Genomic DNA, 15,203 nt, shown 5'->3' with positions numbered 1-15,203 from the left:
ACTGACACCTTTATACAAGGCATCCTGTTTGCAATAACCACAACACAAGCAGTCAAATTCGCTCTGGTAAATGCTTACCGAGCTCTCAATACTCTGATAGTGCGCTGTTTTTGAGTTGTACGCCTTTTGGCGTCATCTGGTCCAACACCAATGGAGACTAGGCTCTAAGAAAAGCTGTCTCGGGTGTGGACCAATCAACTTCAAGGACAGTGCATATCATTATCATTATCAGAGTTGTTTCTTTTTGTTTGCAAATTGACTGCTTGTGTTGTGGTTATTGCAAACATGATGCCTTGTATAAAAGGTGTCAGTTTTTGTACCAGTTGAAAGGGTAAAAACCTACCACTATATTTTGCCACTGGTAAAGGAGGTCTCACTGTGTACATTGGTGTAAGTCATTGGTCAGGAACCTCTTTCTTGCCGAGGGCCAAGCAGCAATTCAGAACGCTTTGGTGGGTCACACATTGAACACGTGCCTAAGCCTTCTCCGATAATGAAGCTAAAATTAAATGAGGGCCAACTTTTACCGAGCGCGCTGAACTAAGACACACAGTGATGACAGGGTCAAAAAAATTCTCCTCTAGTGGCTGAGAATTGCGGTCAAGATGATTGCAGCGATGGATGCATTTCGTTTATGGTCAGTAGCCGAGAGCCACACAGAAGAACATTTCAAAAGCACTCTTCGGGTAACACGAGCAAGCACGCACCTCATCCTTCTGCTCGTTGATTTTCTTTTTCTCACCCTCCTCGCCCTCATCCATGCCCTCCTCCTCCTCCTCCCCCTGCTGCTGCTCCCGTTTCTTGTCGTCTTTCCGCTTGTTTTCCCCACTCTCCTCGTTGTCACCTTGAGCCACCAGCTCCGACTCCTCCTGCCAGGGAGACACCGCGAGTCACCACCACGGATGTCACTCACACTCACAGTGAGTGAATGAGTGAGTGTGTCGGCCTGTGGCTCTAGGCTGAGGAGGTTTACAAGTCACAACCACGGATGTCACTCACACTCACAGCGAGTGAGTGTGTGTGTCGGCCTCTGGCTCGAGGCTGAGAAGGCTTACAAAGCGAGGGATGCGTTGCGGTCGGTTTATAATTTAGGCTTTTAACACACGCTGGGAAAGAAATAATTAAGCTAATCCAACGCCGCTGAATTTATTGCTGCCCTCAACCAGGAGCCAAGCTCTGCCAGGGCCTCCTGCTGGAGTTGATGTTTCGCTTTGAGAAGTAAAACGTCAGTTCTTCTCCCAACTGAGGAGTAATTGGCCAAACAACCCTCGCAGAATCCCGCCTTGAAAAGCGTAAACAATAATAATGATTGGAATTCACGTAGCGCCCACACGCAAATAAGCAACTCAAGGCGCTGCGCGAAAGAGGTCTAAAAAAGTGGCCACAATCACCAAACACAAAGTGGCATGGACAGCCAAGGTAGGAACACAACGAAGATAGGAAGGAGGCCGTGTGAACGCGAGGCAGCAGCGCACGGACGTCCAGAGGCTTGTTGAGGCTGTCGCAGAGAGGCAGTTAAAATGATCATCAGCAAGCTCACAGACCTCGTCCATGCCAGGCCCAGATTCCTCCTGCTGTCCCTCGTCCCCATCCTCGTCCCCCTCCTCCTCGTCGTCGCCCCACATCCTCTCGTCCAGCGTCTCGGATGGCCCCTCGCCCAGGTTGCCCATCTGCTTGTCCAACTCCTCCTTCTCCTCCTCGTCCGATTTGCCTTCGTCGTCTGAAATAAGAAACGACGATTAGAGCGAGCGCCGTGTCCTTCTGCCGAACACAGCTGCGCCAGTGCTCATAGGATAAACAATCAAACACTGTCAACTTCGTGCGAATCATCACTATTCATCAGTAAAAATACTCAAACTTCTGCCGAACACAGCTGCGCCAGTGCTCATAGGATAAACAATCAAACACTGTCATCAAGGTCCCCGAAAGCCGTACAGAATCCTGGGAGCAAGTCCTGTTTTTGCAAGCACAAGGGGGTGGGGTGTGGTCAACACCACAGCCAACCACCTTTGTCGCCCCAGGATTTATGCATAAAAACGTCACACCATGTGCCCATTTAAAGCTGAGGACACCTCGGGGGAGGGGTCACAATCAGTTCAGATCATCGCAACTTTTGGGAGCCGTGGCCAGAAACCTTCTAATCATTACACTGGTCAACAAAAAAAATAAATTCTGGCCTGAACTTTTGCAGCTGTTTTAGACTAATTTCAGGGTGCTGATTCCAAATCTGATCTCAGATTTGCTTTATCACATCTCATTTTATGCTATCGGCATACCCGATTTTCATTGATTTTACCCGAAATTAACTCTGTCACTTATGATTGCAAGTTGTTGCGAGTCAGTGACTGCTTTAGTGTTAAAATATGGTGCTGTATTTTTATGATAGTGTGTTTCTAATATATTTTTATGTAGATATCCACATTTATTTAATATTTTTCTTCTGCAGTTTTTATTAAAAAATGCAATATTTGATATCTCAAAAACCTGATGTGATAGACAAAAACTGATGCCAGATTTGGTATCAGCACCCCAAAATTACCTTAACACCGTTGGAATACCTTATGCCAGAAAAAGTGTGTTGACCAGTGTTATCAAACTCAGGGGGCAAATCGCAGTGCACCGGGCGCTACATCACCGCTCGGCCTGCACTGGCGCAGCTCTGACTTGCCAATGAAAAAAGGGCCAGAGGGCTAAGCCCCCTTTCTCCTCTCCACGACCGGCAAACACCGCACACAGCCACCGTGAGAGCGTCACCCACCCGAGTCTCCGAGCTCGCCATCATGGAGCTTGCCCTGGAAGTCTTCGGACATCTCGATGGCGTTTTCCTCATCCTTCAGCTCGGACTGCTGCTCGGGCTCCTCCTCGTGTTGCTGGTCACGCTGGAAAGTGTCCTCCACCTGCCGTGGCATCGTCGTGTGAACTCTCTCTCGCTCTCTCTCGCTCTCTCTCGTGGGCGCTACGGCCTTAAATGCCTTGCTCTGTTTGAGTGCGGCAAGCTTGCGGCAAGCGTCGCTTAGGTGGGCAAAATGGCACGAGGCAAAAAGATCCTTTCGTAACTCTCTCTTGGGGGGCAGTGGCTAACCCCACGTTACAGAACGGCCTGCAGAAAGAGGGTATCACAGAACTACTTCTGAGATCAGTAAGTGACCTTTTAATCGATAAACTAGGGGGCACACTTTTCTGCGACAGAGACATTTTTACAGTATCCAAGATGATGAAAAAAATAAGAATAGGTTTTACCCTTTCCGGCAATAAAACAGGTGTTAAGATGTTCAAAGACCAAATAGATACCTTTTGCAAAGCATCAAGTCTGCATTAACCACACGTACTTGTGGAAAAACATGCAAACAAACATGCTCTGATAATTAATATATACATTGTCTTTGAAACTGATTAGCCCACACCAGCCTTCTTTATGGCCTTGTCTTACGAGTGTTAGACCAGGGAATGCCAAAAAGGCGAACATCACAAATGGTTTTCACATGGCCATCAAACTGAAAGTTTAAATTCTCAGAGCTGCAATTTTGGAAAATCGTGAAAATTTTAGTTTTTTTTACTCTATGCAAAGTTTTTTTTAATTTTAATTGTATTCACCTGGTCCTCGTTCTCGATCTGGTCGCTGACGTCCTTCACACCCTCACCGGCCCCAATTCCGCCCCCCTCCACATCCTGGAACTTGCCCGGCCCCTCGCCGGCCTTGCCCTCCGTCAGCTCGGCCGGCTGACAAAATCCCTGCCAAGACCAACGCACGCCACTCCTGGTTAGCATGCGCATGCCATCGAGGCGAGTTAGCGAGCACCTATCTCTTCAGGCACAACACAAGAGGGAGTTAAGCAACCAGCACTGTCATCATCATCATCAGCGATGATTAATTCACTACCAATCGCACCTGCGATTAGCACGCTTGGCTACGTACGGCGCAAAAGAAGTTGAACATGCACACATATACGAAAGCCTCGGCGAGGCTGTCGCCGGTCTCACCTTCTGCACGAGTTCGGTGAAGAGGCCAAGCAGCACGCACAGCAGCTTGGCGAGGGCGCGGTGCGACGCCACCGACGCGAGCAGGTAGAAGGACGTGAGGTCCGCGTAGGCGCCCAGCAGCGGCAGCGCGCGGGACAGCCGGCGTCGGCACCGCAGCGCGGCCTGCACGAGCGAGCGGGAAGCGACGGCGGTGTAAGAGGAGGGCCTTAGCCTGCCCCCAAACGCCCCGTGCGACTACAGCAGGCGCACCTTCACCGTTTGTTCCAACGGCAAAATGTTCAATCGTTCAAGATAGTCGAGTTTTGTTTAACCGCCCGAGGGTTAACGAGATCAGGAAAGTCTCTCATTTGCAAGCTGCGACACCTGCGCCACCCAAAATGACGAAAGAAATGTCCAACGAATTAAATACTTTCATTCGTGAAGGCGGAAGCGTGACGTAAAGGGGTCCCCCATTTATACAAGCAGTGTATGCAATGCTTTATTCTCTGTTCATAGACCAGATTAATTAACAACCTGTTTATATGTCTCATGTCTATACGTATATCTCCCATATAGAAATCCTGTGTATTTCCCAACACTTATCAAGGCCAGCATGACACGAGAGGGCTAGTGGCCAGTACCATGCCTAGCACCCTTTGTCTCCCCAATGCTGATATATACACACCACAGCAGGTACTCATTTAAGGTTGAGTCGACTTAGGGGATACCCAGGACCGGTTCAGACATCCGTCACCGATGTTGGCTGCGAGTGGAAATTGAACTTGGCTCGCCAGGTCCGTAGCCAAGTGAGTAAACAACTACACTCCTGTGCGTGTGTGTGCGCACACGTGCACACACGTGCACACACACACGTGCACACACACACGTGCACACACACACACGTGCACACACACACACGCGCACACACACACACGTGCACACACACACACACGCGCACACACACACACGTGCACACACACACACACGCGCACACACACACGCGCACACACACACGCGCACACACACACGCGCACACACACACGCGCGCACACACTCACGCGCACACACACACGCGCACACACACACGTGCACACAGACACGTGCACACACACGCGCGCACACACACGCGCACACACACACACGCGCACACACACACGCACACACACACGCACACACACACACGCACACACACACACACACACGCGCGCGCGCACACACACGCGCACAGCGCCAGCGCCCGTCTCGTCACCTGCGCGCCCACGCCGGGCTTCAGGATCCGCTGGAGCAGCTGGGACGCGAGCGACAGGACCCGGGGCAAGGCCAGGGATCGCACGTCCGCCCAGAGCCGCCCTTCCAGCGCCGCCGAGATGTGGTCCACACGCAGGGGCGGTTCCGCGCCCTCGTCGCTTTCACCATCGCCGCCGCCGCCAGTACCGCCGCCGTCACCCAATTCACGACCAGCGTCACCAGCGTCACCAGCGTCACCGCCATTTACACCGTCTGCGCAGGAAGGCTTTGGTCAGCGGGCATGAGGCACGGAACGATGCACAGAGAATCCATTATCGATCAACACTGATAACTTACGGGCTAAATGCACGCCATGAAATGCGTGCAGGAATCAGTTTCACGTGATACCTGCAGCCACTAGAGGTGCTAAATTAACCACAATATATATGAATAAGATAATGTGATCGAATCACAACCAGCAACAGAGAGAATTCATCATGGAGCCGGGACAAATCGCTACATGCCAAGCAGACACGATTGGATCTTCCTAATGACGATGACGATAATGACCATGGTGGCGATGGCAATGACAGCGCGAGGGGTGAGAATGACAGCGATGGGAGTCACCGGCTCGCTTCTGCTCCTCCCGGGCTTCCTTGGCGCGGGCGACCAGGGCCTGCACGGCGCACAGCACCGCTGTGATGGCCCCCTCGACGTCGGCGCTGAACACGTCGACCAGCTCTTGCGACGCCGCATCTGGTTTCACACGCGCGCACACACACACACACACTCATTCATTTAGGCATGACCCCTGTGCCGAGTTCAGTGACAAAGCACGTAACCTTTTCCCTTTCTGAGTCGTCTGCAAGTTGCGCAGTGGGTCCCGTTCACCCCTCAATCTCGGAGCGCGCAAGCGGTTAGCGTTATATTTAGAGAGGCGTAACGCCGCTGTTTTTAAAGACATCGTAGTCACCGCAGAGAAACACAGTGACACGACCGCACTCTATGATAGCTGGCACCAAACTGTACCACACGCCCCCCCCCCCCGCATGGCCTTTTCTAATTCTGTTCTCATGACGTACGGGATGACGTACGTCATCGGAACGGGAAAAGGTTAATAGATGTAATGACTTCATGAAGCATGCTGCCATCCGATCTTCCGGCACAGCAGTTGAAGCAAAGGTGCGAGTTTCTTAAATCCTTCCCCACCACCCGTGTCCACCGAGCAGTGTAATGAATGGGTTCACCAACCGGATGGTCGGCCGGTTGTGTGTTTGCGGGATAAAGTGTGGGTGCTTTCAGCACTTCCAGGATGTCTGGCCAGCATGAAAGAGGAAAAAAAATGCCTTCTTTAGGGTTTCTCGCTCCCTCTAGTGGAGGCCCTTCTACCAGCAGCGACGTGGAGCAGATAGTTGCAAGGCTGCACCTTTGCCCTTTCACATGTTAAGTGTCAATGTACAAGCCACGGAAAATTATCAGGACCATAAGTACATTTTTGTTTTTAATATCCAGGAATGCCTCATTGAGTCTCAACACATTTCCACGACGGGGTATTTTTTACGTGGAGTACTTGTAGAAAACCCACAACATGCAAAGGATATAACGTATATATGCCCATCTCCAGGCCAAGGCTTTGTGATTCACCAACCTTTGCCTCCACAGCTACGCATTGCAAGCGTTCACCGCCAAACCCTGCGTGGACAACCAGTGATGCGTCATCTCACGGAACTCATCAGTCCTTGCAGCAAACATTAAGAAATACATTTAAACTCAGACATATTGACCTTACCCAAATCGCCATCCGCTGCCGACTGCAGGCTCAGCGTCTGCGTTCTCCATGTGGTGAAGTCGGCGAGCTCCCGTTGGACTTCGTCGCGGACAAACGCGATGCTATCGGCTACGGGACTACGCTGCTCGGCGGAGGGACACTGCTCGCCGGGGGGCGTGAAGAGGCACTGCAGGTCGCCCATCTGCGACGTCGCGCTTCCCAGCGTGGCGAGGCCGGCGCCACAGCGATCCACCTCCTCCCTGCGCGTCAACACGGGCACATTCCGTTCAGCATTTGTCTCCTGGCTGCTGCATCATAACAAAGCACAGTAGCTGAAAACTAAACTATTTTTTATTTTAGCAAGTAAAGGCCCAGTGAACTATGTAGCTCTCTTTCAGAAGCGACCTGGCCACAAATGACAGTGCAACCAAATGGCTTATCATGTAGAAATTTATAGGGAAAAACCAGTTGACCCAAATAAAAATCTCCGCGACCACGGGGAGAGCATGCAAAATCCAAAGAAAGAGGGGCGCCTGGGTCAGAATTGAACCCACGACCTTCTGTATACCAGGCAAGGAAGTTAACATCTCGCCACCGTGGCCACTGTGGCCCCCGTGCTCATGTTCACTGGTGAATGGGACCTGTATTTACGCATGGCAGGGCTCGCTCTCTCGTTAGCACAATCACCAGTAAATGTTTACAAAGTCGTGCTTATTTTATTCGTTGGACAAATAATTTGGCGAGATCAGAGTGCAGTACGCTCTTGGAAAATGATAATTTTTAATGAGGATGATTGGTTGATGCTGATATTGCTGCTAACAACAATGACAAAAGCTATTGCTGCTGCTGATGATCAAAATGATACTACAAATACTAATAATGCTGCTGTAGCTGCTGATGCTGCAAAATATGCTACTGATACTGCTGATGAAGACAGTGCTCATGAGGATGACGATACTGAAGACAAATGTGGATGATAACAATGCTGCTGCTAAAAATGGGCAACATGATACGACTAATACTGAAGCTTCTGGAACTGCAGTTACTGTTGTGAAAGGATGCCACAGCTGATGCAGATGACGGAAGACGACGCCACCGACGCTGACAATGATGACAACACCGCCGCCGCTGTTACTGCCGCCAAAGACGATGAGGCGCCAGTAAAAAGCCGCCCGTGTCAGCCGCCAACGTTCGGTGCTCTGCCGACGTGGCACCCACCAGGTCAGGACGTGCGTTGCCGTCGTTCCGACGATGTGCCCCGGTGCCGCCGCTACCGCCGTCGCCGCCGATTTCACCGCAGCAACCTCACCGAGCAGCCGCGACACCAGCCGCTCCGCCGCTACCCACGCGGCGCTGTCGCGCACGAGCGAGGCGGCCGGGGGCAGACGAGACGGCGCCACGGGGCTCGGCACTCCCCAAGCCTGGCCGCCAGGGGCCCCGGACTCTGCATCTCCGCTGGGCAAAGCAACGTCGGGATGAGGTGTCAGTGATGGGGAAAACGATGCCGACTATGGCTAAAAGTAAAATAGGTAAAGGTTGCAGCCCTGAAATTGCTCATTCACACCACTGCTCGTGGAAGGGCATCCACTCTTGAGAGCCGCTCTAGGGAGTATTTTGGCCTACTCATCCACGCTTGCCAGACATCTTTGAAGAGACAGCAGTACGCACACTTTACAGCACCACACACGATCCTGCCGATCGACAAACTGTGGGAGTACCCATTTACACTGCTGGGTGGACCAGAGACGCACTGTGAGATCGAAACCGGAAACCTCTGGATTGTGTGCTAACCATTACACCGACGCAGTCAACCAGTGCTCAAAAACTAAAAAAACACAAACCCCCATTAAAATGCGGCAAGCAATTTTACGCTCGGGATTCCGCGGTCGCTCAGAACGTTTTGCTCTCCGCTAATCTCCACTCGGCACGCGGGGGCTTCTCTCTTAAGCGCCATCAGCGATTCGTTGTGGGTACCCACCTGCCGCGCTCGTGTTGGGGGCAGCAGCGCAGAACGAGCCGAGTCTGCTCCAGCACGGTCAGCACCTGGGCGGACACGCGCAGCAGCCCGCTCGCACGGCGACGCGCCTCCTCCACGGGCGGGGCGGCGGCGGCGGCGGCCACAGCCTCGCCGGCCGCCGGGCTGCCCCCGACCTTCTCCATCGCCCTGATCAGCTGCCTGCAGGACGGAGCACGCGGGGGCGCGACGCGGTGGTGCGCGAGGAAGCAGGGAGAGACGCACGCTTGGGGATCGCGCCGAGGCGCAAGGAAGTGTTCAGCACGTGGATTGACCCTTTGACATTCCGATGACGTACATGTACGTCCTAAATCTCAGCAGAGGGATCATCAATTGTTTAAAAAACCCACAACTAAAATTGTAATATTTCACTGAATGCCACTGCTTTCTTATGAATGCAGGGGGGATCTCATTGGACTATCTTTCGTATTATAAAAAGGTTTTGCTCGCTGGATTCCTGGCACGCGGTCAAGTGCAGGTGTTCGTGCGTCGCGCCGACGTCACGCCTCGCCCCCCCACCCACCCAACCTCCACCGCGGCTGCGTATCCCACCGAAGTGTGCGGGATCCACTATCATACGATCATATCATACTATATTCGAAAAAAGTTTTGCTTGCTGATTGGTTGGCTGGCTGGGGAGGGGCGGGGTCGGATAGGTAGGGTAGGACGCGTGGGCTGCTATTCCCAAGTTAAAAATATAAAACCGAAACATCAACAACCGCACTGCCTTGACAGTTACGAACGCGGCGCGGGTTCCGTACCGCAGAGCCATGTGCTGCTCGGTGAGCGTGGTGAGCTGCTTCCTGTGCGCCACCAGCATCTGCAGCAGGTGCTCGGAGAACCCACGGCAGCGATCCAGGTTACCCGGTCCCATATCCTGCACAAACACAAGCGCACACGCACACACAAAGATTCACCATTTAACCATAAAAGTGCCCGATACCACCAGATAATTGGTAGCTAAGCAGGGCGGTGTTTGGGTGGTGCATTGGTAGGCAACCGCTTTGCATAAAACATTCGAGACTGCTGCGAGCTTACATTGTCCATTATAAACCATTGTCATACTATCATTCTACGCTCCCACATCATACGCGTTGGTTTGTCACACATACGACACTGGGCCTACACTTTGGCACGGTCCTGGCACGGCTCGGTTGTACTGTGGAAAAAAGATCCGAGTTCCACAATGGGGGGAGAGGGGGGGTGAGTTTCCATCTCCGCCGGCCTCACCTTCGAGGGGGCAGTGAGGACAGTGCGCAGACCGCAGCGACGAGCCACCGAACGGTAGAAATAGCGCTGGCAGTCCGTCCAGCTCCTCTCCACGTGCTCCACCATCCTGGGAGACAAAAACGCAGCACACAAGTTCCATCCAGCCGCACCGAGGCAAAGTCCTCCTATGAACTGGCCCCCAAGAGGACTTGTTTGAACATTGCCGGTTGTCACCCCTCGACTCATCGCGGCACTCGCGGCAATTTTGCTCGTACCCCTTGAGCGATTCCCCGAGCGGCGCTTGCAGCAGAGCGGTGGGGACGTCCACAGGGGGAAGCGACATCCACTCGTCGTCGCTCGAGATCCGGGCCACCGTGAGACCCTTGCGATAAGAAAGGCCTGCGGGAGAGAGAGGCGGACGCCATGCATAAGCGCATGACGGAAAATTCTATTGTGCTGCAGCGTACGCAGTGATGCATGACATTTATTGTCATTCCTCCGCACCTCCGATTAGCACGGGTGGCTAAGTACGGTGCGAAAGAAATTCAACATACATACAATACAGACAAATGCATGCGTTTACAAACACAAACATGCATTAACACACGTACACAACAGGTCCCTGACACACAAATACAGGGTGGTTAAAAAACAAATGTGAACACTTCTGAGAATTTGCAACAATACCACAAGCCATGTGCCTCCGGGCGCTGGAGAAGATTCCAGGCACGTGTTGACAATGATGGCGAACAAGCGGAGACTCTTTGACTTTTTGAAGCGATTAACACACATTTGATATCACTCTTTAGTAAAGTCAAGGTGACTTTACCGAAAGAACCAAAGAGTATCGATTCCTGCAGTCACGAAAGCTTCAAATCAAGATTTGTTATGATGTTTCAATGTATCATCCGTTCTTTTTCAATTCAAAACTATATTCCCATAAAATTGATAAATACAAATTTAAGCACCCTGCATAGACAAATGCGCCCCTCCACACTCGGCGTCGGTCCCCGCCCCCCGGCCCCCCCAGAACACCCGACATGCCGCGTCACCACCGACTGCCTCTTACCAGCCCTGCGCAGGAGCCTGAACAGCTCAGCCAGGGCTCGCTGCTTCTGCTGCTGGATCTGCTTGGCCTCCGACCTCTGCTTGTCCTTGTCGGACGCCGGGTTCACCGACAGCACCTGCATCTCTCGGATGGACGACGCCACCTCGCCTGTGCGGGGTCACGAGGCGCCACCACCGTTACATAACCACACGACCACCAGGCGGAAGTGATGAAACGCCGTCAACGCGTGCGAGGAAGGTGTAGACAAAGATTCTTCCCGAAGTGATGTCGCTATACTCGCGTGTAAGCACATGCTCAAAGACGCACACTGCTGTAACGTGCGGCATATATAACAACAGCCGCCGTTGACCACTAAGTGGTGATGACGTCACCACTAACGTGCGCTTTCAGATGCGCTTCTGCGGCCGTCTGGAACACTCTTCCTTCCGATATTAGGAAGCCACTCGGACCTATGCACTTTGATTGAAAACACACTTCTTCAGAACTGCTTTTTGTGTTTAGTTTGTTGTCCTTCCCCAGCACCTCCGATTAGCACGTTTGGCTATATACCGTGCAAAAGAAGTTCAACATATACACACACACAGGACTATAGTTCTATCGAAGTGGTGACCGCCGTGACGACTATAGACCGGCGATCGCACGCCGCTCGGCACCTGTGAAGTGGTCGAGACCCTGGATGAGGTCGGGCAGGGCACTCTCCCTGCGCAACTTCTGGCAGAACTTCCACGTGCGGGCAGACAGAACGGGCAGTCGCCCCTGCAGGGACTCCTGTGGAGAGTCGACGTCTCCCGGTGCCACATCCTGCAGCACACAGAGTCGCGTGCACCATGTGCCATGAGCCCAGCCGCCTGAGTTCAGATTCCTGGCCACTGCTAACGTCGATGGTAAATCGATATCTGAACCAAACAGTCCTGGGGCCTTCCTTCCAACAACTCACACTGACAACACGTTCTGTAAGGAGGAGGTCAAACTACCGCTCGAATTACCGGTGTTGGGCAGATGACTAAGGGGGGCAGAGCACCAGGCTGGCAACACTGGGTTTGCATGTGGGTTTCAGCCAGTGGTGGAAAAAGTGGGACCTCAAGTGTATGGAGGTGACGGTGGTCTCAGTCCAGTCACAAATGGATGCATAGGGAAAAAAAAAAAGTTATACAAAAATGTGTGTTTTCACTTAATTTGGTGATGTGCCAGCTCTGAGAATAAAAAAATATATCAGTTCTAGCAATACCAATATTATGCAAACACAATTTCTTAGCAGTGTGTGAGTGGGGAAATGCTGCCCCCTTGTGTATGGACTTGAGGTCAGAGAGCTTTGTAATATCTACTGCTTACACGTGACATTCAATAACAGGAAGAAGTGCACTGCACACTGAGATAAACCTGGTGAAAAAGACAAAAATAAAACACAAGGGATTTTATGCGACAGAGCAGAGCGTGGGTGCCACGTGGTCGAGCCGAGTTCACCTGGAGAGAGGGGGAGACCCAGCTCCGCTGATTCCTCAGCACCGTCACCACGGCCACGGGGTCCTGCGACTGGGCAGGGTCGGCCGCAACCGCCGGGCCCGACTCGGTCAGCGCCGGTCGGCACGGCTCGGAAAGCGCCTCCTCGAACTTGCGCGAAAACCGGAACAGCGTCCTGCCGGGGGGAACACGGGAGCTCCGTCACATTGAAGCAATACTCGCGGCACAAACCGCCAGAAACGCGCAACACTAAACGTGAAGAACGTAACGCACTCACTACGTTCAGCCGGCGCACCGAATCCGGCATGGTCGTGTCTCTTGAGGCGGTGGAGCTCACCTGTGCGTCTTGTTCACAGCCTCCTTCATGGCCCAGAAACTGGCATCGTTCCACCGGCAGATCTTCACAAAGTCCTGCACGGGCGGTGGGATTAAAGCAATTAAATCATTATAAACACAAACATGGCCGTACAGTAAATTATCAGAACAATGACTGCACACTAAATGTTCATAGCAAGATAAACCGTAGCCCTAAACTTTGGAAAAAACTATAGTTTTACGGATACTGGTGATTGGGGAGTTCTGTAGTTCTGCCAAAAACATCAGGGTTTGTGTGTTTGGTGGGAAGACTGTGTTTGCTAATTACCCAGAATTCATAGCATGTCTAAGAAAATTGTATCTTATTTAAAATAATCAAAGTTAATTTCTAAAGACCAGAGGTGGTGACGATAATCACAACCTTACCGAGCACTGATTTGCCAGTACAGACTCGTCATTAACACCGTCTTGTGACAGGACAATCCATAATAAGCACACGGTACTGACAGGGCAAAGACACGACTGACTTATTAGTTGAAGATTACACTTTACAACGCGGTAGTTTACAAAAAAGTATGAAGAAGGTTGACACGGAAACTTAAGAGTGGTGTCAAACATTCCAATATAGGCCCAGAACGATGGCAATTAGTTAACGCCGGTTCTGGCTTCCTTCCTGCTAGCCTGTGGTTTTCCCACGTCTCAAAAACTGCCTGCGATACAAAATTCTACAGCGGTTTGAGATGCGATTGGCCTGAATGACGCTACATATTACAAAGCGATGCAATTATTATTATTAAGCAGCTGCGAATTGATACACGGACAGAGTGTCCAATTGACCTTTGATTTAACAGACGGACGGAGGAAGAGAAATAGAGGCGACGGCCAGCTGTGATTCACGCACCTTCAGCTCCTTCTCGATGGCCTTGCGTTTCTGCGCCAGGGCTGAGCGAACGGACTCGGAGAACTGGCTGTAGTACTGATGCAGGTTCCACAGCAATCCCAGCAGTGCGTCTGCATTCCAGTTGAAAGGGTAAAAACCTACTACTAAACCTATCCGTGTTGTCCAGTTGCCTGTTCGGACCGAGAGTTGTAAGTTGAACTGCCGCGCAATAGATGGCGGTGGAGGCATCTACATCTGCAGAACAATAAGAACCAGTGGTATCTACATCTACAGGAGATTAAACAACTTTTAAAGCCATTCCCCGTGTTTGGTGTACATGCCGTACAACATGATTGGAATCGACAGGAGTAAAGTTGGACTTACGAACAAATCAACTTACGAACAGACCTTTGGATCCTAACTCATTTCGTAAGTAGAGGAGTCCCTGTACTTACGAACGACTGCCAGCGCGCATTTGCCTGCTCACGCCACCGCTGCCGGAAGGGCCTCTACGATTGGAGGGGTGCCTTGAGATGAGATGTTAACTATCTCTAGGCAATCTTAATTTTAGAACTTTCTCTAGGCAAGTAGGGGGCAGTGACCCCAACCACCTTCCCGCCTTTCCCCTGCCCCGAGGGCATCTGGCTCCGGGCTTGTCGTCCGCGGACTATCTGTACTCCCCTTCCCCATCGCTCGCGCTCTGTACCGGGCTCTTGTTTAATAAACATAATTATAATTTGCGTCGCGCGCGCACGCATGCACGCACGCACACACACCTCTGCTGGCGGAGGGCGGCAGGTGCACGGCCTGGCAGTGGAAGGAGAGCAGCAAGTCGAGGCGACACGGGAACTCCCCCAGGGTAGCCCCCTCCATGAAGGCCTGCAGGGTGGAGGCCACGGACGCCAGCGGCGAGTCCTCCGCGGAGGTGCCGTTCTCCACGAGCTGGTGCAGCGAGAACCAGCTGGCGTTGGTCTTCTCCGCGCACCGCGACGCCACGCTGTCCAGACACTGGGCCCAGCAGCTGCGGACGGAAGGGGCGGCGAGAGGAAAGATTTCTCGAACAAACGCGATGACTGCCGCGTTCTGGAGTCCGTAACTCTCAAACCACCCGACTCACCATATCACGGCGATGTTACAAGGACAGTTTTGTCGACCGCCATTGGAGGTAGACAAGGGAGTTACGAAGGGAAATGGAAGAGTCTACGGCCAAATCGTCCAGAATGTATCTTGTCCGATTACAGGGGATGCGCTTGTATTCATGCTTGTGTAATAATCCTTCCAGAGACGGCTTCGGAATCGG

At 52.2% G+C, this 15,203-nt stretch overlaps 1 protein-coding gene across 1 annotated transcript in view; it reads right to left on the bottom strand.

Annotated features, from left to right (window-relative positions):
- The window catches only part of MDN1 (midasin AAA ATPase 1), an 84,542-nt gene that overhangs the window by 12,066 nt on the left and 57,273 nt on the right, over window positions 1-15,203 (bottom strand). Inside the window, exons 69-87 of the mRNA XM_078877317.1 lie at window positions 14,680-14,924; window positions 13,925-14,034; window positions 13,046-13,119; window positions 12,712-12,883; window positions 11,901-12,048; window positions 11,248-11,394; window positions 10,454-10,577; window positions 10,200-10,305; window positions 9,731-9,846; window positions 8,934-9,131; window positions 8,174-8,410; window positions 6,977-7,215; window positions 5,815-5,943; window positions 5,210-5,460; window positions 3,982-4,143; window positions 3,595-3,732; window positions 2,759-2,897; window positions 1,545-1,720; window positions 708-869 (exon numbers count right to left, since the gene is read on the bottom strand). Of these exons, the coding sequence (XP_078733443.1) occupies window positions 708-869; window positions 1,545-1,720; window positions 2,759-2,897; window positions 3,595-3,732; window positions 3,982-4,143; window positions 5,210-5,460; window positions 5,815-5,943; window positions 6,977-7,215; window positions 8,174-8,410; window positions 8,934-9,131; window positions 9,731-9,846; window positions 10,200-10,305; window positions 10,454-10,577; window positions 11,248-11,394; window positions 11,901-12,048; window positions 12,712-12,883; window positions 13,046-13,119; window positions 13,925-14,034; window positions 14,680-14,924 (3,073 nt within the window). The remainder of the gene's footprint in view (window positions 1-707; window positions 870-1,544; window positions 1,721-2,758; window positions 2,898-3,594; window positions 3,733-3,981; window positions 4,144-5,209; window positions 5,461-5,814; window positions 5,944-6,976; window positions 7,216-8,173; window positions 8,411-8,933; window positions 9,132-9,730; window positions 9,847-10,199; window positions 10,306-10,453; window positions 10,578-11,247; window positions 11,395-11,900; window positions 12,049-12,711; window positions 12,884-13,045; window positions 13,120-13,924; window positions 14,035-14,679; window positions 14,925-15,203) is intronic.

This window comes from Lampetra fluviatilis, chromosome 47, assembly GCF_964198595.1.
Source record: "Lampetra fluviatilis chromosome 47, kcLamFluv1.1, whole genome shotgun sequence".
Taxonomy (NCBI): domain Eukaryota; kingdom Metazoa; phylum Chordata; class Hyperoartia; order Petromyzontiformes; family Petromyzontidae; genus Lampetra; species Lampetra fluviatilis.
The sequence above is the reverse complement of the archived record's forward strand: the minus strand, read 5'-3'. Positions and strand labels throughout refer to the sequence as shown.